Here is a 23,923-nt window from a genome sequence, read left to right as displayed (position 1 = left end):
GACGACGTGGCGTTTGGGTACGAAGCACAGGGTTTTGGTCGCTATCTGAGCTCATCTACTTCATGAAACATTGCGAGTGTCTGGAGAACCTGCAGGAGCTGCTGTTTCTCCTGCCGGAGGCTGAACGGGGCAGCGGACGGTGCCGTCTGACGGCTGGATGAAGGATTCCTGCTCAGCGCAGGGTCCAGGGGTTAGCAGAGGCTCTGGATGAAGGTCACCGGTTGTTTTAAGTGTTTGGCTGTTCATCTCACTTATATAAGTTACACTACCATCAGGGACCACTAGGTGTCGCTGTATGGCCGCACAAAGCTGCTACAGCGCCACAGATAAAAACCTCCAGCACTGCTTTGTTTGACTGACAGAGCGAGAATGTGGAGTAAGAAAAGAAGCCTCGTTTCTGGTCCTTCTTTCTTATTTAATGTCTGAAGAGAAAATATATATCTCAGCTCATCTTGAGCCATATTTACGTCTCTGTTAGGAACCTGGAACACGCCTCAAATTAACCATATATGGAAACAACAAAATATTACATACAATTTATATATAAATGTTGATTTTTTTTTCCCTCCAACCTTTAATAATCAGGTCAAAGAGGATGGAAAAAAGAATGAACATTTTCGGTTCATTGAATGTTGGAGAACCGCGGAAGCAGAACTGCTGCTTGGGATCAGGGAACCAGCAGTTCACTCACAGAAGACCAGCAGCCGCACTCAGCTCAGAGTCTCACCAGGCTTCAGTCAGTGTTTCACTCAGCTGACAGAACCCTGATAGGACAATCAATCAATCAATCAATCAATCGGCTCTTTGAGAACGTCTGAGTATTTAAAGAACACTAGCGCCAGCTGTCTTGCAGAACATTTCACACCACGTGCAGAACGTCTCGTTCTACAGAAGAGGATTAGCGCCACTGGGAAAAAAAAATCTAGAATTCTGACTTTTTCTCAGAATTCTCAGAATTCCGAATTTAAAGTCAGAAGTATGGGTGCCTGCAGGGACCGATTCAGAGGAGCAGCCGCATGCGGACCGAGGATCAGGGACCGTGGAGGACTTCCTGAGGAGGCAGTGTCCTCAGTGGGACAGCAGGAGGTGAGGGGAAACCATGCTGCTGGCAGAAATGTCAAACAGCTGCAGACATAAAGGATGCTAACTCGTTAGCTCCTAGCATGAATGAACAGTGATCCCAGAGTCCTTCATGGTGTTTTCATCTGGTCCGGAGAAGTTAGGGACCTGCTGCTGTGTGGACCAGAACATGGATGTTATCTATGCCACAGGGTCCTTTCTTGAGCTGCAGCTTTAGCTGCCCGCACATGTGCCTGATCAAAAATTGCGTCATTTTATACAACATATCAAAAATCGGCTTTTTAAAAGAAAATAAGGCCGATGGAGAAAAATGTCCAAATATCGGCCCGATGTATCGGTCGACGTCTAGTTTAAAGAACCACTACCGGGTTAAAAGAACCACACCAGGTGTAGACCTATAGCACTATTAGAGATCAAATTGAAAGCACTCTACCCAAAGTGGTCCCAGACCAACCAACCACATCCTCAGATCCGTCAGTAGAACCTGACTCACAACCATCCAGCTTCATCCTGTTGAACTCTGAGCTCCTCATCTAAACCTACAACTTGCACATTAGACCCAATCCCAACCAGACTGTTTAAAGACATTTTCCCCCTGATCAGTACATCAGTATTAGATCAGATCAACTTATCTTCAGTAACAGGCTATGTTCCACAGGCCTTTAAAGTTCTGTTATCAAACCTCTCCTCTAAAGCCCCCCTTGATCCAGGAGTTCTAACCAGTTACAGACCAATGTCCAAGCTTCCCTTTATTTATAAAACCCTAGAGAAAGCTGTTGGAGTCAGCTCTGTGACCATTTATATAACAACGACCTGTTAGAGTCTTTTCAATCAGGTTTCAGAGCTCATCACAGTACAGAGGACTGGTCTCTGTCCTGGTCTCTGTCCTGGTCTCTGTCCTGGGCTCTGTCCTGGTCTCTGTCCTGGTCTCTGTCCTGGGCTCTGTCCTGGTCTCTGTCCTGGTCTCTGTCCTGGGCTCTGTCCTGGGCTCTGTCCTGGTCTCTGTCCTGGGCTCTGTCCTGGTCTTGGTCCTGGTCTCTGTCCTGGTCTTGGTCCTGGTCTCTGTCCTGGTCTCGGTCCTGGTCTCGGTCCTGGTCTCTGTCCTGGTCTTGGTCCTGGTCTCTGTCCTGGTCTCTGTCCTGGTCTCTGTCCTGGTCTCTGTCCTGGTCTCTGTCCTGGGCTCTGTCCTGGTCTCTGTCCTGGGCTCTGTCCTGGGCTCTGTCCTGGGCTCTGTCCTGGTCTCTGTCCTGGGCTCTGTCCTGGTCTTGGTCCTGGTCTCTGTCCTGGTCTTGGTCCTGGTCTCGGTCCTGGTCTCGGTCCTGGTCTCGGTCCTGGTCTCGGTCCTGGTCTTGGTCCTGGTCTTGGTCCTGGTCTCTGTCCTGGTCTCTGTCCTGGTCTCTGTCCTGGTCTCGGTCCTGGTCTCTGTCCTGGTCTCGGTCCTGGTCTCTGTCCTGGTCTCGGTTCTGGTCTCTGTCCTGGTCTCTGTCCTGGTCTCAGTTCTGGTCTCGGTCCTGGTCTCGGTCCTGGTCTCGGTCCTGGTCTCGATCCTGGTCTCTGTCCTGATCTTGGTCCTGGTCTCTGTCCTGGTCTCGGTCCTGGTCTCGGTCCTGGTCTCTGTCCTAGTCTTGGTCCTGGTCTCTGTCCTGGTCTCGGTCCTGGTCTCGGTCCTGGTCTCTGTCCTGGTCTTGGTCCTGGTCTCGGTCCTGGTCTCGGTCCTGGACTCTGTCCTGCTACAGAGACTAGAATATATTAATGGGATTGAAGGTTCAGCATTAAACTGGTTTCCATCATATTTAACAGACAGGTTCCACTTTGTTAATGTTAGTAAGTAAGTAAGTAAGTAAAAGTTTATTTATATAGCACATTTACAAACGGCTTAGCCGTGCCAAAGTGCTTCACACAAGTGCAGAGAATAGAAACAAACAAAAAACGGTGAAAAGACAAAACAGCACAAACAAATTAAAACACATCTCAAACTCGAGCGCCAAGGAAAGACCTAGCTGAAGGCCAAGGCAAAGAGGTGGGTCTTCAGCAGTGATTTAAAAATTCCCACAGACTCGGCCGCACGGATGTGGGGGGGAAGGGAGTTCCACAGCCTCGGGGCAGTAACAGAAAAGGCTCTGTCCCCCCTGGTTTTTAGCCTGGTCCTGGGAATGAAGAGGAGGCGTTGGTCAGCCGACCGTAACGCTCTGGAAGAGTTGAGGGGGCGGAGAAGATCGGTCAGGTAGGGAGGGGCGAGGAGATGAAGAGATTTAAAAACTGTTAAAAGAATTTTGAAATCAATGCGGTGGCGGACGGGGAGCCAGTGAAGGGAAGCGAGAACCGGAGTGATGTGAGCGTGTTTTTTGGTGGAGGTGAGGAGTCGGGCGGCAGAGTTCTGGACGAGCTGCAGGCTCGTGATGGCTAGTGATGACTCTTCAGCTCAGATCAAAGTTAAATATGGAGTTCCACAGGGTTCTGTTCTAGGACCTATACTCTTCACTCTTAAGAGGAACATTACAGTAAAAAAGGGTTAAAAAAAACCTGGTTAAATGTGTTCAAAGGTTCACTATTCTGAGCTGTAGTTAAAACTTCATGAATATATCTAAAGATCTGGTTTTTGCATGTGAAAAGCTTTATGGCTTCAAGTGAACTTGACTTAGTGGAAAGTCACAAAAATGTCTCTTTTGGGCAAAGAGGTTGCAGAACCCTGTTCTACAGGGTGATGGAGGACAAGAACAGCGACGCAGTGAAGGTCGGAGACAACCGGAGACGTTCCCACTCGCTCTGTCGGCCTCCAGAGGAGGGAGGAACCGCCGGCCGTTCACAGAACCGTGAACACAGAAGAATGTGTGACGAGGCCGGTCTGAGAGGAATGAAGCGAGTTTGTGGAATGAGGCTGATTCCTCCCCGAAGCAGATGCAGTTCAAAAGAAGTGTTTTCTGATTGAACCTGTTTCCAAACCAGAATGTCCGTCAGGCCGATGGAGGCCCAGAGCAGTCTGGAGGGAACACGGTGTGAGTTCTTCCTCCTTCTATCGATGAGCCAGACGCTCCTCCGGTTCCTCTCAGGGCGCCTCCGATGTGCCTCACGATAACCTCTTCAGTTTGGCCTTTTTCCAGGTGATAAAGCCGATAATGGAAACATTTACCAATAGATAGCTGATCAGTATCGTAATACGGACCGAAGCTTGATCTCGATTACCAGGCTGGACGGTGAAAGCTGGTCCTCACCATCGTCCGGACCTTCCAGGAGAACCGGCTCCGGCGGCCGAGCGTTCACAGTGACGTGTCTTCCTGTCACTGGCAGCTAACCCTCACCCTGAAGTGCTGAGACGCTGACTTTCACCACAGCAACACTGCTTTGGGTTGTGAATTTCCATGAAAACTCTGAAAGACTCAAAACCACCAGTGAAGAGAGCAGGGGCCAAAGAGAGACAAGGTTCGATCAGCTGAAACTGGCTGAAATACACTGCAGCTGCCGGACCCTGTGGGGGGTCGCTCCATCCAGCTCTCTTCTGCTGAACGCTGGGTTTGAAGCCTTCGAGGTGCTGCTGGGTCTATTGTGAACAGGCTGGTCTGTCATGGAGGAGTGCTGCCTGGCATCATAAGAATCTGTCCAAAAGAAGAGTTCTCCAGCCTGTAGAACATGACAGACCAAGATCTCCAGAGAACAACAGTTTTCAATGACTTCACATTCTCCAGATCAGTCAGACTGCAGATATCAGCAGGAAGTCACTGATACACTGACTCTTCTCTCACGCTTCTAGAACACACCTCCTCCGCAGTCCTCATGGTCCTCTGGACTGAGTGTCTCGGCCTCTTTGCAGGCTGAAGACCACTGCTTTGACCACCACAGGTACGGGTGCGTGGAGAGAGATTCTGCCAAGTCAGGGACTTTATTTAATAAATAGATGAGAATGAAAGAAAAAGAATACTCAGATTACAAAGAGAAAATACCCTGACCCTGATCAGAGCCTTGACCCTGACCGGACTCCCTGTTGACCTTGCTCTGACCCCCTGCTGCCCCTGTCTTGCTCCCCCCTCCTGGTCTCAACCTCCCAGCCTGGTTTCTTTGACTGACATGTTTTTCGCCGGGCGGTGTGAAGGTGTGACGCCCGGGGTGTCCCGGTCACCGTCCCACCGGTTCCTCCTCTCCTGCAGCGCTGACCCAGAATGCTGCCTGTCATAATTACAGTGTGGAAAGTGATCGCTGCGCTCCGATTGGTGGGCCTGCCAGCGCGACCCGCCACACCCCCCCAATATAAACCCGGGGACAGGGGAGCGGCAGAAGCATCGGCGAAGCTCTTTATTCTTCGGAGAGGCGTTTTCAGCGGAGCTGCTCAGCATGCTGAGGGTGAGTCCGGAGCTCCTCCTCCTCGCCGCCAGCATCCTCCCCGGAGAAACGCTTCCAGAGCGCTCCGTCTGCATCCTGCTCACCCCATGTGGAGTTTGCAGTTTTCTTTTGATGTTTTGGCTTTTCGTCCCCGGCAGTCTGACTCCAGTCGTTCCTCCTGACTGACTGCAGATCAGCTGATCTGATCCGACTGAACGAGCCAGATCAGATCAGCTGATCAGACTGAACGACCGAACCTGGGCTCCTGTTTTCAGTTTAAGTTTGAAAGACGAGTTGGAAGAAACTTGGTGGATGTTGTCTTTATCCACTGAGCATAACTTGCTTTAATCTCTACAGTAAAAGACCTGAAGGAATGTGACGAGCTGACATTTCCCCCGCGGCCGGGCCGGAGGCAGCGGAGCAGCCACAAATCATGATGGTCCCTCCGCCGTGCCTCACGCCGGCGCTTTATGCAAATCCTGCAGCAATTAGCGGAACGCTGAAATGTCACTTTTCTGTCGAAAAACACATTCCTGACCAGCGCTCTCTGCACATCAGAGTCATGGGAGGCGTTCACCATGACTCCTGACAACTCTGCTCCTTCTTCACCTCTGAATTTCTCTGACCCTGAACAGAAGCGGTACAGAATCTGAATGACTGAATGAAGAGAGTCTCTTCTTGGACTTCTTGGACTTTCCAGCAGTTTCCCTTCCTGTGACAACATGAACCTTCTTTTTCAGTTGCTGCTGGTCATCCTTCTTAAGTCGCTGCTAACCAACGGAAACAACAACTTCCACCCGCTGGACTGTCAGGACATCTATGAGCACTACAAGAACCGGCCCAGCGCGGTGTACACCATCTATCCCAGTGACATCTGGAATCCCGTCAAGGTACCGCTCCTCCCTCCTCAGCTCCACCTGCACAGGGCAAAACAAGCAACACCGGACAGGCTGAACCGAGCAGACCCAGCAGAACTACAGAGACCAGACTGAACTACAGAGACCAGACTGAACTACAGGGACCGGACTGAACTACAGGGACCGGACTGAACTACAGGGACCGGACTGAACTACAGAGACCAGACTGAACTACAGGGACCGGACTGAACTACAGGGACCAGACTGAACTACAGGGACCGGACTGAACTACAGGGACCGGACTGAACTACAGAGACCAGACTGAACTACAGGGACCGGACTGAACTACAGGGACCGGACTGAACTACAGAGACCAGACTGAACTACAGAGACCAGACTGAACTACAGGGACCGGACTGAACTACAGAGACCAGACTGAACTACAGAGACCAGACTGAACTACAGGGACCGGACTGAACTACAGAGACCAGACTGAACTACAGGGACCGGACTGAACTACAGAGACCGGACTGAACTACAGGGACCGGACTGAACTACAGAGACCGGACTGAACTACAGGGACCGGACTGAACTACAGAGACCGGACTGAACTACAGGGACCGGACTGAACTACAGAGACCAGACTGAACTACAGGGACCGGACTGAACTACAGAGACCAGACTGAACTACAGAGACCAGACTGAACTACAGGGACCGGACTGAACTACAGAGACCGGACTGAACTACAGGGACCGGACTGAACTACAGGGACCGGACTGAACTACAGAGACCGGACTGAACTACAGGGACCGGACTGAACTACAGAGACCGGACTGAACTACAGGGACCGGACTGAACTACAGGGACCGGACTGAACTACAGGGACCGGACTGAACTACAGAGACCGGACTGAACTACAGGGACCGGACTGAACTACAGAGACCAGACTGAACTACAGGGACCGGACTGAACTACAGAGACCAGACTGAACTACAGAGACCAGACTGAACTACAGGGACCGGACTGAACTACAGAGACCGGACTGAACTACAGGGACCGGACTGAACTACAGAGACCAGACTGAACTACAGGGACGGGACTGAACTACAGAGACCAGACTGAACTACAGGGACCGGACTGAACTACAGGGACCGGACTGAACTACAGAGACCGGACTGAACTACAGAGACCAGACTGAGCTACAGAGACCGGACTGAACTACAGAGACCGGACTGAACTACAGAGACCGGACTGAGCTACAGAGACCGGACTGAACTACAGAGACCGGACTGAACTACAGAGACCGGACTGAACTACAGGGACCGGACTGAACTACAGAGACCAGACTGAACTACAGAGACCGGACTGAACTACAGGGACCGGACTGAACTACAGAGACCAGACTGAACTACAGAGACCGGACTGAACTACAGGGACCGGACTGAACTACAGAGACCAGACTGAACTACAGGGACCGGACTGAACTACAGGGACCGGACTGAACTACAGAGACCAGACTGAACTACAGAGACCGGACTGAACAGGGACCGGACTGAACTACAGAGACCAGACTGAACTACAGAGACCAGACTGAGCTACAGAGACCGGACTGAACTACAGAGACCGGACTGAACTACAGAGACCGGACTGAACTACAGAGACCAGACTGAACAGAACAGACCAAACTAAACAGAACAAACTGAACAGAACAGAATGAGCTGAACACATCAATGTGAAACCTTATGTAATCTCACCTCATCTCATCTCATCTCATCTTATCTGGTGTGCAGGTGTACTGTGACATGAAAACAGATGGAGGAACCTGGACAGTAAGATCCTCTTCTGATGACGTTTAAACAAGAGGGCACAGAAGAACTTTGAGTATTTGATGTGTGTCTCTATAAGTGTGTGTGTGTGTGTGTGTGTGTGTGTGTGTGTGTGTGTGTGTGTGTGTGTGTGTGTGTGTGTGTGTGTGTGTGTAGGTAATCCAGAGGAGGATGGATGGCTCCATAAACTTCTACAGACCCTGGGATCAGTACAAGAGAGGCTTTGGAAACGCTGAAGGAGAATACTGGCTGGGTGAGTCAACAGACGGTAACAGCAACAGACTGGGACAAACCGTTACAGACTGTAGCAGTAACACTAACAGACTGTAGCAGTAACACTAACAGACTGTAACTGTAACAGTTACGGTTTGTAACAGACTGTAAGAGTAACAAACAGTAACAGACTAACAGACAGTAACAATAACAGATTGCAACAGTAACTGTCACAGACTGTAACAGGAAAAAACAGTAACAGTTGCAGAATGTAATAGTAACAGACTGTAAGAGTAGCAGACTGTAACTGTAACAGACTGTAACAGTAAGAAACAGTAACAGACTAACAGACAATAACACTAACATACAATAACAGTAACAGACAGTAACAGCAGCAGACTGTAACAGAGACAGTAACAATAACAGTAACAGTCACAGACGGTAGCCGTAACAGACAATAACAGACTGTAACACTAACACGAAGGCCAAAGCCTCCAGTTCCATGGACCCTCTCATCGTGTCTCATCACCAACACATATTAACAGTTTTATCTTCTAATATGGAAAAGCTTTAGAATTGCGGAGGTGGTTCTTTTTCTGCTATCAAACATTCAGATGAAGACGTTTCTCCCCGTTCCTCTGACTGAAGAAGCAGTGAAACGTCTTCCCAAACACAGGAGCAGGTCCAGCAGAGAGCCTGACTCCAGACCCTTCCTGGTCCCCCTGCATGTCCCCCGTCCAGTGTGAGCTGGGACCAGCCTGTGTTCTGCAGCAGGGAAGACACAGTTGAAACTAATTCCACAAAGATGTCAATGAATGTGTGCTCAGGTCTGGACAACATCCACAACTTGACTCGCAAGAAGAAGTACGAGCTCTACGTGGACATGATGGATTTCACCGGACGCAAAGTGCACGCTCGCTACACCACCTTCTCTGTTGGTCCCGGCTGTGTGAAGTACACCCTGAAGGTGTCCGGATTCACCGACGGAGGCGCCGGTGAGTCACGGGATTAGGAACAGCGCTGTGAGAACACGTCCATGAAGACACAAACACAACAGACCAGATCCATTCTAACGTCCTCCAGGTTTGTTCCTGACGGTCAGTGGTGGACCTGGGTTCGTCGGTCAGTGGATATACTCTACACTTTACAGGAATGCTAGGCTAACTCTAAATGCTCTGATCTGTCGTGATATTGAGGCGAAGGCACGAAAATCAAGGGAGACATGAAGACAGCAAAAACGCTGCTGGTGTTCATTCGAGACAATAAAACAACATTTGAAACCGCACCGTTAAAAACACTCAGATTTACTCAGGGTTGATTCTGAGTTAATCAAATGTCTCTTCTTAGCTACGTAAACGTCGCCCAGGCGGTGCTTCCTGATACGCTGCAGCTCTGATTCCTGTCTGTCCGCAGGGGATTCGCTGACGTACCACAACAATCGCAATTTCTCCACCTTTGACAAAGACAGCGACAGTGACAGCAATAACTGTGCCAAGGACCTGCGGGCCGCATTCTGGTACCGGGACTGCTACCAGACCAACCCCAACGGGATCTACGCCTGGGGGCCGCAGCTGGACGGGGTGGTGTGGCACACATGGAAGGGCTCTGACTACTCTCTGAAGGCCTTCAGCATGAAGATCCGCCGCGAAGCAGAATAAAATGTTCCTCGTGAAGATCGAGCCAAACTCTTGTTGTCATTTGCTGTAAAAAAGCAATAAAGTCTGTACAGGTTTTAAAATGATGTGGTACAATAGAACCATGCTTAAAATGATTCAAGGAATTGAACTTCTCCCCATTCTAAGCGCTGTATTCAGCACCGTTTGAAGTTTGTACAGCACTTATTATGCCCAACTAATAATGGAATCATTACAGCCAATCATGGAATCAATTAAAAATCTGTACTTTTTGTTTTTCAAGACTTCTGAATAAATATGGCCATTAAACCTGTTCCTGATGGAAAAATCTTATTATTGGCTGACTTCCACATCAGTACATTCACTGCTGCAGTTGTGACAGGTGTCTTCCAGCGAGATGGCGCCGTTTCGGGGATGCAGCAGCTCTCGGCTCCAGTATCGGTGGTTTTGGTTCAGTGTTGCGTGGTTGCTGCTGTGTGAACAGTATGAGGCTCTCCGACACCCGAGCCCAGCTGTAGATGTAGGAGTTCCGTGTCACAGGGCGGTAACGGCAGAGTTTCCAGGGTCCCGGGACATCCCAGAGGACATTGCCAGAACGCCGGGCTTTCTCTGGCTCGACCTCGCACTGGTGGGCCGGTGCCACCGGAGGAGGAACCCAGTGTGGTGTTCTATATCCATCCCACCTGATGCTAATGCTAGCTTAGCCCTCTGGCTCTGGGGCCTCAGTCTCTCGTCTATAGTCTTTTCCTTGGTCTTTAGTCTAGACTTTAGTCTTGTCCCTAGCCTCTAATCTTGTCCTTTTTGTAGCTTTCCTAGTTCTGAGTTTGCGAAACATCAGCAAACATCATGAGCAGCTCACCAACGAAGGTGAACGCATGACTCGTGGATGAAGGGAACAGCTTCTTCAAGTCATGGCTATCAGCCACACTTTACACACTGCGTAGACCAGCTGACCAGTTCTGGCTGGGATCTTCAGTGGATCCCTGTCACTGGCTGAAGTACCGCCCCGTCTATAGACTGCCACCATCGTCCCGGTGAAGACGGCAGCCATTAAAGGCCTCAGAGACTACAGACCGGTGGCGCTGGTGTCCGGTGATGAGGTGCCTCGAAGGCCGGTCCTCCAGCACTTTAAAGCATATCTCCTGGGGAACCTTGACCGATACCAGCCTGACTATGGGTCAAACAGGTCCACAGAGGATGCCATCAACACACACTCTTCACACAGTCCTGAACCACCCAGAGGTCCAGGGGGTCAAAGCCAGGATGCTGTTCATTTACTGCAGCTCGGCGTTCAACGCCACAGGCCCTGACCCCCTGCTGGAGGAGCTGCTGGACCTGGAGTCAGACCTGCTGATGTCCTGGACAACAACATCCTGACCAGCTTCCTGTTAACAGGAAGAAGCCTGCAGGACCAGAGTCAGAGGAGACTTCCTGCAGGACCAGAGTCAGAGGAGACTTCCTGCAGAACCAGACCTGGTTTTGGGTGCTACCATTGCTGTGACACATTAATTCATTCACTAATTCATGGGGTCACTGGCGGTCAGCGTGTCACATCGTGAAGCACCATTACCCCAATTACAGGGAACAAAAGCTCCGCTCCCATCAGTCACCTGACTTCATGGATGAGAGGAGGAGACCTGAAGGCCTCCTGTAATCCCGCCTAATCTGCTGTGAAGCTCTCAGATTAACAGGACGACGGCCTGGCTTCAGAATAACAGGACTGCACTCTGTGTGTGTGTGTGTGTGTGTGTGTGTGTGTGTGTGTGTGTGTGTGTTTTAGCTCTTATTTTGAAAAGCAACAGGAAGCCCTCCCGTGACGCGGTGACGTCAGCTTGACGGACGCAGCTCGCGCTTCATAAATAAAAGCTCCGGTGCGGCTCCTCTCCGCCCAGACGGAGGACCAGGTCCCGGTGGAGGTCCCAGTTCAGTCCTGGTCCATTCCCGGTCTATTCCCGGTTTAGTCCCGGTAGAGGTCCCGGTCCAGTCCCGGTCCAGTCCCGGTCCAGTCCCTGTGGAAGAGCCCGTCCCCTGCCCATCATGCTGGGCAGCAGGAAGAAAGAAGCCCCCCGGGGGAAGAACGGAGCCGGGACGTCCGAGCTGAAGGCCATCGACCCTCTGAGGAACCTGGGTGAGAGTCTGTCCCCCCGCCGCTCGGACCCGGGAGGTCCCGGTACCCCCGGTACCCCGGTACCCCCCACATCAGCATGCTGCCCCCCCAGCGGGTCCTCATCACATCCAGACTCCTCAGCTTCTCCTCCTCTCCTCCTCTCCTCCTCCTCCTTCTCTCCTCCTCTCCTCCTCCTCTCCTCCACTCCTCTCCTCTTCTTCCTCCTCCTCCTCTCCTCCTCTCCTCCTCCTCCTCTCCTCTCCTCCTCCTCTCCTCTTCTTCTTCTCCTCTCCTCCTCCTCTTCTCCTCCTCTCCTCCTCCTCCTCCTCTCCTCTTCTCCTCCTCTCCTCCTCTTCTCCTCTTCTCCTCCTCTCCTCCTCCTCTCCTCCTCCTCTTCTCTCCTCCTCCTCCTCCTCTCCTCCTCCTCCTCCTCTCCTCCTCCTCCTCAGGATACATCAGTCTCTGGTTAAACTGGTAATAATCACAGAATTCGGCCTTCATGTCTGATTTTCTCATAGAATCTTTTATTCTGTAGATGCTCTGTGTCTCTATAATTAGTCAGTGAAAAAAAACCTGAATTCTGTGTTTTGATCTCACTTGAGAAAAATAAATAAGAGTTTTGATCTGAAAGAAAAAAAAATTCTGAATGAAGCGTTTATTTAAGTTAATTTCCCCGGTGGTCCTGGCCCTGGTGGTCCTAGTCCTGGCCCTGGTGGTCCTGCTCCTCTGATAGGCCCCAAGTAGCACAATGAAGAGGGTCCAGGTGGACCAGAGGACCACCCCCCTTTGGAGGGACCCTCTGTTGTCCTGAACCCCAGCAGCTCAGAGTCCTACTGGTCTGTCCTGGTCTTCCTCCAGAACTGGATCCGGACCACAGCGTTGACATGTTTATTTGTGGCGGGGAGATAAGGGGGCTGCTGGACATAACTCAGATTCCTCACATCAGGCTGGACGGACATCGGTCCGGAGCGGGGACAGTGGACACACTTTGGAGACAAACATGAGAGACAAGTTTGGTTGTTCGACCGCGGCCCAGAAACACCACCGAAGAAGTCAGAAGCACAGAAATGGAGGACAAATGTCCACAGACAGGGTTGTCTCCAGCGTTCAGTCACAGCGGTGCCGAGAGAAAGCCCACTGTGAGGATCAGCTCTCTCTGATCTGATCCGGTCCTGAAGGCTCCGGCTGGGCGGGTCGTGGAGCTAACGACGCTCGGCAGCAGGAAGCCGCTCCGCTGGAGCCGCTCCAGGTTTTCCTAGTGTCTGGAGACCAGGAACCCCTCTGGAGGGGATCAAAGCGGTTCCACATGGCTCCACGTCTCCGCCGCCACCCTGCTCTCTGCTCTGCGCCTCCTCTGTCATTTGGAACCGCAGCCCAGAATATCCTCCGGCGGCGGCCTCTCATCAGCCGCTGTGGTTAGAGGAGGTCCAGCCCAGACCCGCCCAGAGCTCCGGGGACCGGGTCCATCCCTGCTGCCCAGAACAGAGGCCAGAACTCAACCGGAACCACTGAATCAGTGTCTGAGGAGGCTCCCGGTCCTGAAGCTCGGTCTGGAAGGAGGACGTCGCCGTGGAGACAGACTACAGGGCTGAAAGCCTCTCATCTGGACCTCAGTCCTCACGTCATCTGCTGCACGGCCGCAATTTAGGAGCTCAGAACCAAACCCTGGTTCATCCTGCAGCTAAATGCTGACTGGCTTTAACTGATCCAGCTGTCCCCAGAGGACTGCCTAACCTAGGACCAGGGCCAGGACCAGGGCCAGGACCAGGACCAGGACCAGGACCAGGGCCAGGACCAGGACCAGGACCAGGACCAGGACCAGGACCAGGGCCACATCTCGTCTCTCTAGTGCTGCTGTAGATCAGTGGTGACCAGAGTCTCTTCCTGGGTTTCCGGGAACCTCTCAGGGCGTCCAGATGTTTTTTTTTGGTGGTGTAAAAAATACATTTCTCTTTTCCCTCACACTTCAGGTTCGTTATATTTATACGGTCTCTGGGTCTTGCAGGAGTCCAGGACGACGAGGACGTGAAGCGGATGCTGCAGGGCTCCAGCATGGTGAAGGTACGGCCGATCCGGAACCGGGTGTTCCTGCGGGGCGGGTTCTGACGGCTGCCGGTCTGACGGGGTCTAGGTCCGGTCGCCTCGCTGGCAGAAGAGACGGACGCTGAGGCTGCTGGAGGACGGCGTCACCGTCTGGTGTCAGTCCCACAAGACGTCCAGCCGGGCCAAAGAGCAGCAGTCCTGTAAGTCTGGTGGGGACCGGCGGAACCCGGCCGGGACCGGATCAGAACCGTCTGATGACACTGGAACTGCTGTTATGTGTGTTTTTGATTTTTAAGTGAACTGTGTCCTTCTGGACGCTTCTTTTCAGAAGTGTTTACCCAGATTACCCCGATGCCCCAGAGCAAGGCAGGTTTGTGGTCTGTAGGATGAAACCAGACTTCAGGAGCGCCATCCTCTGGTGGCTGAAGTCTGTTTGCAGCTGGTAGAAACAGCGACAGGCTGTGGCAGTGCAGCGAGTCTAATCCCATCAGTTTAATCCCAGCCGCTCTCTCTCTGGATGGATGAATCAGCTGTGAACCAGGACCAGAACCAGGACCCCACCCCGGGTCTGAGCCCCACCCTCTCATTATCCTCCACCCTCCAGCTGATGATACCTTCCATGAGGGTGTGTCAGCTGAAGCCTTCTATTTCCAGCCCAGACTCAGATTACAGGCCTGAGGCGGGCGATCCACTGCACCACTGCAGCACAGGCTCCAGGCCTGAGGCGGGCGATCCACTGCACCACTGCAGCACAGGCTCCAGGCCTGAGGCCACCGATCCACTGCACCGTCTTTTATGTGCTCCACCTGGTGGAGCTGACTTCTCCACTCCCCTTTCCGTCCACAGTCTCCGTCACGGAGGTGGAGTGCGTCCGCCGGGGCTGCCAGTCGGAGGCGCTGAGGCGGATGTCGGGCTCGCCGATGGAGGCCCGCTGCCTGACGGTGGTCTTCAAGGGGAGCCGGAGGAGTCTGGACCTGCTGTGCCAGAGCCCGGAGGAGGCGGAGCAGTGGAGCCGGGGAATCCGGACCCTGCAGGACCGGGTCAGCAACATGAGCCACAAGGACAAGCTGAACCAATATCCTCCACCTCCACTTCCCTCCTCCACCCCCTCCATCTGCCCCCTCCACACCTCCATCTCCCTCCATCACCCTTCCACCTCTACATCCCATCCACCCCCTCCACCTTCCCCGCTTCCTCCATTCTTCTCCATAGACCTCTGTGTTAGTGTTAGCATCCTGAGTCGACCTCTGGGTTAGCGGTGAACAGTTAGCGTTCTGTGTAGACCTCTAAGCTAGCTGTTAGCGTCCTGTCTAGACCTGTAGCGGTTAGCGGTTAGCATCCTGTGTAGACCTCCACCATCGGGTTCTGCTGGTCCTTGACCGTCTTGCTGTCACCTGGATCCATTCCTTCCTGAGCCGGGCCGACCAGAACCACGACGACAAGATGAGCTACGACGAGGTGACGACGCTGCTGCAGATGATCAACATCGACCTGAGCGAGCAGTACGCCCGGAGCCTCTTCCAGGTCAGACACGCCTCCAGAGAGTGTGTGTTCAGGCAGGCCTCCAGAGGAGTGTGTGTTCAGGCAGACCTCCAGAGAGTGTGTGTTCGGGCAGACCTCCAGAGAGTGTGTGTTCAGGCAGACCTCCAGAGAGTGTATGTTCAGGCAGGCCTCCAGAGGAGTGTGTGTTCAGGCAGACCTCCAGAGAGTGTGTGTTCAAGCAGACCTCCAGAGAGTGTGTGTTCAGGCAGACCTCCAGAGAGTGTGTGTTCAGGCGGACCTCCAGAGAGTGTGTGTTCGGGCAGACCTCCAGAGAGTGTGTGTTCAGGCAGACCTCCAGAGAGTGTGTGTTCAGGCAGACCTCCAGAAAGTGTGTGTTCGGGCAGACCTCCAGAGAGTGTGTGTTCAGGCGGACCTCCAGAGAGTGTGTGTTCAGGCGAACCTCCAGAGAGTGTGTGTTCGGGCAGACCTCCAGAGAGTGTGTGTTCAGGCAGACCTCCAGAGAGTGTGTGTTCGGGCAGACCTCCAGAGAGTGTGTGTTCAGGCAGACCTCCAGAGGAGTGTATGTTCAGGCAGGCCTCCAGAGAGTGTGTGTTCAGGCAGACCTCCAGAGAGTGTGTGTTCAGGCAGACCTCCAGAGAGTGTGTCTTCAGGCAGACCTTCAGAGAGTGTGTGTTCAGGCAGACCTTCAGAGGAGGTGTGTTCAGGCAGACCTCCAGAGAGTGTGTGTTCAGGCAGACCTCCAGAGAGTGTGTGTTCGGGCAGACCTCCAGAGAGTGTGTGTTCAGGCAGACCTCCAGAGAGTGTGTGTTCAGGCAGACCTTCAGAGGAGGTGTGTTCAGGCAGACCTCCAGAGAGTGTGTGTTCAGGCAGACCTCCAGAGAGTGTGTGTTCAGGCAGACCTCCAGAGAGTGTTTTCAGGCAGACCTCCAGAGAGTGTGTGTTCAGGCAGGCCTTCAGAGGAGTGTGTGTTCAGGCAGACCTCCAGAGAGTGTGTGTTCAGGCAGACCTTCAGAGAGTGTGTGTTCAGGCAGACCTCCAGAGGAGTGTGTGTTCAGGCAGGCCTCGAGAGAGTGTGTCTTCAGGCAGACCTTCAGAGAGTGTGTGTTCAGGCAGACCTCCAGAGAGTGTGTGTTCAGGCAGACCTTCAGAGAGTGTGTGTTCAGGCAGACCTCCAGAGAGTGTGTGTTCAGGCAGACCTCCAGAGGAGTGTGTGTTCAGGCAGGCCTCGAGAGAGTGTGTCTTCAGGCAGACCTTCAGAGAGTGTGTGTTCAGGCAGACCTCCAGAGGAGTGTGTGTTCAGGCAGGCCTCCAGAGAGTGTGTGTTCAGGCAGACCTTCAGAGGAGGTGTGTTCAGGCAGACCTCCAGAGAGTGTGTGTTCAGGCAGACCTCCAGAGAGTGTGTGTTCAGGCAGACCTCCAGAGAGTGTTTTCAGGCAGACCTCCAGAGAGTGTGTGTTCAGGCAGGCCTTCAGAGGAGTGTGTGTTCAGGCAGACCTCCAGAGGAGTGTGTGTTCAGGCAGGCCTTCAGAGGAGTGTGTGTTCAGGCAGACCTCCAGAGAGTGTGTGTTCAGGCAGACCTTCAGAGAGTGTGTGTTCAGGCAGATCTCCAGAGGAGTGTGTGTTCAGGCAGACCTCCAGATAGTGTGTGTTCAGGCAGACCTTCAGAGAGTGTGTGTTCAGGCAGACCTCCAGACTGTGTGTTCAGGCAGACCTCCAGAGAGTGTGTGTTCAGGCAGACCTCCAGAGAGTGTCTGTTCAGGCAGACCTCCAGATAGTATGTGTTCAGGCAGACCTTCAGAGAGTGTGTGTTCAGGCAGACCTCCAGACTGTGTGTTCAGGCAGACCTCCAGAGAGTGTGTGTTCAGGCAGACCTCCAGAGGAGTGTGTGTTCAGGCAGGCCTCGAGAGAGTGTGTCTTCAGGCAGACCTTCAGAGAGTGTGTGCTCAGGCAGACCTCCAGAGGAGTGTGTGTTCAGGCAGGCCTCCAGAGAGTGTGTGTTCAGGCAGACCTTCAGAGGAGGTGTGTTCAGGCAGACCTCCAGAGAGTGTGTGTTCAGGCAGACCTCCAGAGAGTGTGTGTTCAGGCAGACCTCCAGAGAGTGTGTTCAGGCAGACCTCCAGAGGAGTGTGTGTTCAGGCAGACCTTCAGAGAGAGTGTGTTCAGGCAGGCCTCCAGAGAGTGTGTGTTCAGCGTGTGTGTCTCTCAGAAGTGTGACCGTTCGGGCGACGGGCGTCTGGACCACGGGGAGATCGAGGAGTTCTGCCGGGAGCTGCTGAGGAGACCCGAGCTGGACGCCGTCTTCCTGCGGTACTCAGCTAACGGCTGCGTTCTGTCCACCGCCGACCTGATGGAGTTCCTCAGGGAGCAGAACGAGGACGCCTCGCTCGTCCACGCCCAGAGTCTCATACTCACCTACGAACTCAACCAGTGGGGTAGGAACAGGCCGCCACGGCGGTCCAGGTCTTCAGAGACTTCTTATTTCCGTGGGTTGTTGACGGTCCAGATGTTCGGGACCAGACAGATGTTTGTGTTGTCTGCTGCTGGATTACCCGGTCCTGATCGCTACACCCGCCCCCCGTACAGCTCAGAAGAACCACTTCATGACCCCCAACGGGTTCACCATGTACATGCTGTCCAAGGAGAACTGTGTCCTGGACCCGGACCACGCCCGAGTCCAGCAGGACATGAGGAGGCCGCTGTCCCACTACTTCATCTCCTCGTCCCACAACACCTACCTCACCAAGGACCAGCTGACCGGGGACAGCAGCGTGGAGCCCTACATCCGGTGAGTCCAGTCCAGACTGGTCTGAGGCTAGTCAGAGTCCTTGCTGTGGTCCTGATGGTCTAGCTGTGGTCCTGTTGTCTTGCTGTGGTCCTGATGGTCTTGATCTGGTCCTCAGGGCCCTGAACGGGGGCTGCCGCTGTGTGGAGCTGGACTGTTGGGATGGAGATAAAGGAGAACCGGTCATCTACCACGGACACACCCTGACCTCCAAGGTTCCGTTTGTGGACGTGGTCCAGACCATCAATGAGTTCGCTTTCAAGGTGAGGAACCCAGACCTGCAGGTCCTCCTCCAGCAGTCCAGACCCCTCAAAACCTCTCTGATTGTTGACTAGCCTGCTGAATCTCTGCTAGACGTGAGTCTTTGTGGCGTTCTCTGATCCGGAGAACACAGGTCTTCAGTAGAACCGTTCCAGGTCTTCCTCTGGAATCAGGAGGAGTCCTCTGTGATCTTCAGGTTTACTGGATCCAGCAGACCTCAGGAACATGGTGTTGTTGACTCGCAGCTCTTCTGATTTGTTGGAACCTCTCAGTGTTTTCCACCTGTCTGAACGGAGGACCATGTCTCTGGACCGCAGGTCTCACCTGAGCCTCCTCAGAACAGGAAGAGGAGGAAGCTTTAGTAAGTCCTGGTGCTGTTGGGTGCAGAAGGTCTCTTATTGTGGTGGTTTCGGCTCTTCTGTCAAACACTCGCTCCTCCCTCTGCTCTGCTTCGGGTTCTGCTGTGGGAACTCTGCTTCTCTGTTCGATAAGAGAACCTCGACTGGAGCGTTTCTCATGTTAATGCTTCCTGGAGACTTTTATTGTGGTGGTCTCAGACGGCCTGTTGGACTGTAGAACCTGTCCTGTTGCAGGCCTCGCCGTTCCCCCTCATCCTGTCCCTGGAGAACCACTGCTCCGTGGAGCAGCAGGCCGTCATGGCCCGCCAGCTGCAATGCATCCTGGGGGACAAGCTGCTGTCCCGGCCCCTGGACGGCCTGGACTCCCGCTACCTGCCGTCCCCCGAGGTGAGACGCCAGCACAGAGACACCCTGAAACCTGGTGGAACCAGCCTCGGTACACGCGTGTGTGTGTGTGTGTGTGTGTGTGTGTGTGTGTGTGTGTGTGTGTGTGCGTGTGCGTGTGTGTGAGCAGGACCTTAGAGGTAAGATCCTGGTGAAGGGGAAGAAGCACAGGGTGGAGGAGGAGGACTTGTCCTGCAGCTCCTCGGACCTCAGCTCCTCGGACGAGGAGGCGGGCCGGTCCGACGGGAGGACCAGGAAGAAGAAGGAGGAGGACCAGAAGGTGTGTTTCCAGAGACAGACAGAGGGGGCGCTGCGTCCCCCGCTGCGGACCGCTCAGGGGGTTCAGACAGGGGGTGGGCGATATGCCAAAAATATCATATCACCATTTTTTTAAATCAATATCACGATCACGATTTTATCACGATTCTTTTTTATATTTGCAAGTTTGACCATTTTCCCCCAATGTTAAACATATAAAACGTATAAAATGTATTTAAATATGTGAAACCCTAAAAGAAAAAAAAGACAATTTAATCCAAAGAAACTGGTTCTAATGTAAATAGTACAGTTTTTTTTCTAATCAAAATGTGTAATGAACACAAACATAAAAACTAATTAACAACAATAGAGTGCACTTTTGTAACACGAAAACTAAACACACCAAATAGATTATTAAAAAGGGTCAATAAAAATGCAAATGCAGCTGGTTACCTCTTAAAGGGCAACAATTTAGAAAAGAAACGGTTTAGCTTCAATGTCTATAACCTGAGTGAATAATACTTGAGAAAAATTTTAGTAACACTCTATTTGAAGCCCCCCTGTATAACACATTATAAGTACATTTATAAAGCGTTATAATGCCATTATAACACATGTAGCTATAGTTACAAACATTCATAGATGATCACAATGCCAGGCCCTGACCCTAACCCTAACCCTAACCCCATGCTGTATAGTGAGTTATAAAGCATTGTGATCATGTATGAGTGTTTATAACTACTTACAATGTGTTACACCGGGTGCTTAAAGTAAAGTGTTACCAAATTTTTGTTCAGAGATCAAAGCTTTTATCTCCTTTAAAAATTAAGGTACAAGGTAATGAACAACAATAAAGTGCACTTTTGTAACACAAAAAACTGAACACACCAAATAGCTTTTTAGCAGAGTTTTAATGGGACCCAAGTCTTTAGCAAGGTAATGAGTAACTGCTTCAGTTACCTCTTTCTGGAGGTGTCAACGTTTACAATTTTTTCTACAAGTTTAACCGGGACTTCTCACCGAGGTGCAGAGGTGTCAAGAAAGTACTTTCCCATGCCATGTTTTCCATGTACCCAGTCAGTTCTGGAAGAGCTGGGCTGATTGTGATCACCTGGGCCCAGAACTGTTTGTTGCAGGTGATTCAGATCAGCCCAGCCCTTTGTTAACTGACTGGGCACAACAAAAACATGGCATGGGAAAGTACTTTCTTGCCACCTCTGCCGAGGTGTAACCGGTTACACGAGACGTCATAGATTTATCTTTTTCTACTGCAGTTGCGCTCTATGACCACGAGAGGGCTCTGTCTCCACTGAACTACAGCCCCTCATCATCCCATTAACTCAAAGACGTTCCACTAGTTATCAGACTAAAGGGCCGTTTCAGCTGTTAGCTTGATGATATGTTCACTAAGTGTCTTGTCTCATTTCTTTGATTTGTTGTATATAAAATCCCTCATGCTAGCTTGTGAACCGCTATCAGTAGGTAGCTAGCAAGCTAACGCTAGCTAATCTCTCTGATTTATGAGATCGTCCCGGCGTTATAATGCTTAACGATCTTATATCGTCATTTCGCACACGCCTGTTCAGACTCACCCTGTGGTTCCTGTGTCCTCCAGCCGGCCGTGTCCAAGCTGAGCCCCGAGCTGTCCGACCTGGTGGTCTACACCCGCAGCGTCCCCTTCAGGGGCTTCCAGCAGGCCTCCAGGAGCCCGGCCTCCGACATGTCCTCGTTCTCCGAGAGCGAGGCGCTCCGGCACGCCAAAGACTCCGGTGAGACGTGGAGGCGGGGCGGCCCTGCAGGGGGCGCCGGCGCCTCCCCGCTCACCGGAGTCTCTTTCCTCCCTGCAGGGACGCAGTTTGTCCGTCACAACAGCCAGCACCTGAGCAGGGTCTACCCGTCAGGACAGAGGCTCCAGTCCTCCAACTACAACCCTCAGGACATGTGGAACGCCGGCTGCCAGATCGGTCAGGACGGCAGGCGTCTCCCTCAGTCTGTCCCCATGTCCTCGGTCTTTGTGTCCTGGTCAGACTCGTTATCGCTGCTGTCTTTGTCTCCTCGCAGTCGCCTTGAACTTCCAAACGCCGGGCGAGCCGATGGACCTGAACCAGGGCCGCTTCCTGCAGAACGGCCGGTGCGGATACGTCCTGAAGCCCCCCTTCATGTGCCACCATGAGACCACCTTCAACCCGGAGAACGTGGGCGGCGGGCCCGGACACAAGCCCGCCCTGCTCACAGTCCGGGTACGAGCGACGTGATGAGGGTGGAGACGAGCCGCTGTCTCTGACCCGGCTCTGGACCGGTACCAGTGAGGACCTGTTCTTCTCTCACTGCAGGTCATTTCAGCTCAGCAGCTTCCCAAACCAGAGTGGGACAAACCCTCGTCCATCGTGGACCCTCAGGTCTGGGTGGAGGTCCACGGAGTCCCCATCGACAACAACAAGAAGAAGACCCACCACGTGGACAACAACGGTGCGTCCCTGTCCCTGCCCCCGTTCAGGAAGTCTTCCGCCCCGTGATGTGAGTCTCTGTTTCAGGCTTCAGTCCTCGCTGGGACTGCACCTTCAACTTCACGGTCCACGTCCCGGACCTGGCTCTGGTCCGCTTCATGGTGGAGGACCACGACTACACGTCCAGTAACGACTTCCTGGGACAGTTCACGCTGCCGTTCTGCAGCCTGCGGACCGGTGTGTGAGCCTCTCTGGCTTTCAGGTAGCGGCGTTGTCTCCGTCGGGACGTCTCCTGTCTCCTCACGCCGCCGTGTCCTCTCCGCCGCAGGGTACCGCCACGTCCGCCTGCTGAAGCTGGACGGCTCCAGCATCTCCCCGGCGTCGCTCTTCGTCCACATCAAGATCACAGCCTGCAGCAGCGCTCCGTCCAAGTCCTCCACCGGGTCCCCCGCCAAGGCCACCACCAAGAGACCCTGAGACCCCCGGGGCCGGGGACGGGGCCGGGGCCGGGGCCGGGGCCGGGGCCACTTCAGGTTCTGCTCCAGTCAGGGGCAAAGCCAGTATTCAGTGTTTACAGTCAGGTTCCTCCTGGAGCCGCCATCTTGTTCATGACTCCGCCCACTCTTTGGATTTTCCAGACCTGCCCCTGAGCAGCAGAGTCTCCGGCTGCAGGTTCGAGTCCTTGGGTCTGGACGGAACGTCGAGACCAGACCTTGAGTCCATGTGGTCTGCTCGGGTTTGTTCAGGTTTTCAAACAGACGTCGCACCGCCAGACGACTCTGAACGACCAGGAAAACACATCGATACACGCTCAAAGAATCTAGAAGAGGCCGGCCTGAACCCCCACCTGCTCCACCGCTGTCCTGCTGTTGCTGCTTCAGGTGGAGGTGGAGGTGGAGGTGGAGGTGGACTCGTCCCTCCGGGAGCTCTTTTGACGCCATGACGGCGGACGTGGTCCGTCTGAGACGTGGCAGAGCGTCCAGCAGCTCCTGATCAGTTCCCCCAGGATCAGATCAGCCTGTTTGGTCCATAAAATCAGTGTGATGGACCAGAACTCAGACTGACGACCAGATTCAACCAGATTCAACCAGATTCAACCAGATTCAACTACATTAAACCACATTCAACCACATTCCAGCAGCAGGAGAAGAACCAGACGTCCAAACATGAACTCAAACTGCAACCTGGAGAAAACAGAGGGAAACCCCAGAATCCACCAGCAGAAACATCTTTTTTATTTTACTGTATTTTAACGTGACAGAACAGTCACGCTGTTTGTTTTTAACTGGCTTCAAAGAAGGATTAATACTGAAGAAGCAGAACTTCAAAGGACCTACTGATGAGTGCTAACCTTTAGCTACCGAAAAATGTTAGCATGTAGCATGTAGCATCACTGTTGTGTGAACCCTGAAACTCTTTAGCATGTAGCATGTAGCGCGGCTCAGAGTTCCGTTCAGAGCAGTTAAAGTACTGAGCGACATGGTTGTAACTCTGCTGACGGAGTTTCCATCTTCCTCCTCCTCTTCATCATTCATCAGAACTTTACAGCTTGACTGACTGTAGTGAACCGACGCTGAAACGACAGTGTGACGGGAACAATCCCAGACTTCAGTCTAAAAGACAATCGCAGCATTCAGTGAGTTTCCTGCTCTCTGCTGGAGCCACTTCCACATGGTAGGTGATTTTACACTCAGGTTTAAAATGATATCACCAGAACTGAATCAGTGAAAGGTGAAACTCTGCGTTTTGAGTTAGTACAGCTTGAACACGACTCAGTTGAGGGCTTTTAATTTGAAAAGACAACTCTGATTTCGGGTGTTGCAGAATGAGACGCTGTTTCTCTACTTAACAGGG

The 23,923-nt window shown here is 52.7% G+C and overlaps 2 protein-coding genes across 2 annotated transcripts; both read left to right on the top strand.

Annotated features, from left to right (window-relative positions):
• Positions 1 to 8,214: 8,214 nt before the first annotated feature.
• LOC115393385 (microfibril-associated glycoprotein 4-like) lies at positions 8,215 to 9,959 on the top strand. The gene is made up of 3 exons (XM_030098371.1): positions 8,215 to 8,331; positions 9,119 to 9,286; positions 9,705 to 9,959. Exons 1-3 carry the CDS (start codon positions 8,250 to 8,252, stop codon positions 9,947 to 9,949), a joined length of 495 nt encoding a protein of 164 aa, XP_029954231.1. The 5' UTR covers positions 8,215 to 8,249; the 3' UTR covers positions 9,950 to 9,959.
• A 2,003-nt stretch (positions 9,960 to 11,962) lies between these two features.
• LOC115393452 (1-phosphatidylinositol 4,5-bisphosphate phosphodiesterase delta-3-A-like) lies at positions 11,963 to 22,547 on the top strand. The gene is made up of 16 exons (XM_030098448.1): positions 11,963 to 12,053; positions 14,038 to 14,093; positions 14,164 to 14,275; positions 14,922 to 15,150; positions 15,470 to 15,599; positions 17,785 to 18,010; positions 18,162 to 18,363; positions 18,479 to 18,623; positions 19,215 to 19,367; positions 19,495 to 19,644; positions 21,238 to 21,391; positions 21,470 to 21,586; positions 21,684 to 21,862; positions 21,956 to 22,091; positions 22,157 to 22,306; positions 22,398 to 22,547. The coding sequence occupies exons 1-16, from the start codon at positions 11,963 to 11,965 to the stop codon at positions 22,544 to 22,546; spliced, it is 2,379 nt and encodes a 792-aa protein (XP_029954308.1). The 3' UTR covers position 22,547.
• Positions 22,548 to 23,923: the final 1,376 nt, after the last annotated feature.

This window comes from Salarias fasciatus, chromosome 8 (genome assembly GCF_902148845.1).
Source record: "Salarias fasciatus chromosome 8, fSalaFa1.1, whole genome shotgun sequence".
Taxonomy (NCBI): domain Eukaryota; kingdom Metazoa; phylum Chordata; class Actinopteri; order Blenniiformes; family Blenniidae; genus Salarias; species Salarias fasciatus.
Note: the sequence above shows the minus strand (reverse complement) of the source record. Positions and strands in the feature narration are given on the sequence as shown.

What these genes read in the sequence shown, in the direction of transcription:
- LOC115393452 (XM_030098448.1), top strand. Translation starts at nt 11,963, where the DNA reads ATGCTGGGCAGCAGGAAGAAAGAAGCCCCCCGGGGGAAGAACGGAGCC. An exon ending in AGGGCTCCAGCATGGTGAAG is followed by an intron (nt 14,094 to 14,163) that starts GTACGGCCGATC and finishes GACGGGGTCTAG; the next exon opens with GTCCGGTCGCCTCGCTGGCA. An exon ending in TCAATGAGTTCGCTTTCAAG is followed by an intron (nt 18,624 to 19,214) that starts GTGAGGAACCCA and finishes GTCCTGTTGCAG; the next exon opens with GCCTCGCCGTTCCCCCTCAT.
- LOC115393385 (XM_030098371.1), top strand. Translation starts at nt 8,250, where the DNA reads ATGGATGGCTCCATAAACTTCTACAGACCCTGGGATCAGTACAAGAGA. An exon ending in TGAAGGAGAATACTGGCTGG is followed by an intron (nt 8,332 to 9,118) that starts GTGAGTCAACAG and finishes ATGTGTGCTCAG; the next exon opens with GTCTGGACAACATCCACAAC. An exon ending in ATTCACCGACGGAGGCGCCG is followed by an intron (nt 9,287 to 9,704) that starts GTGAGTCACGGG and finishes GTCTGTCCGCAG; the next exon opens with GGGATTCGCTGACGTACCAC.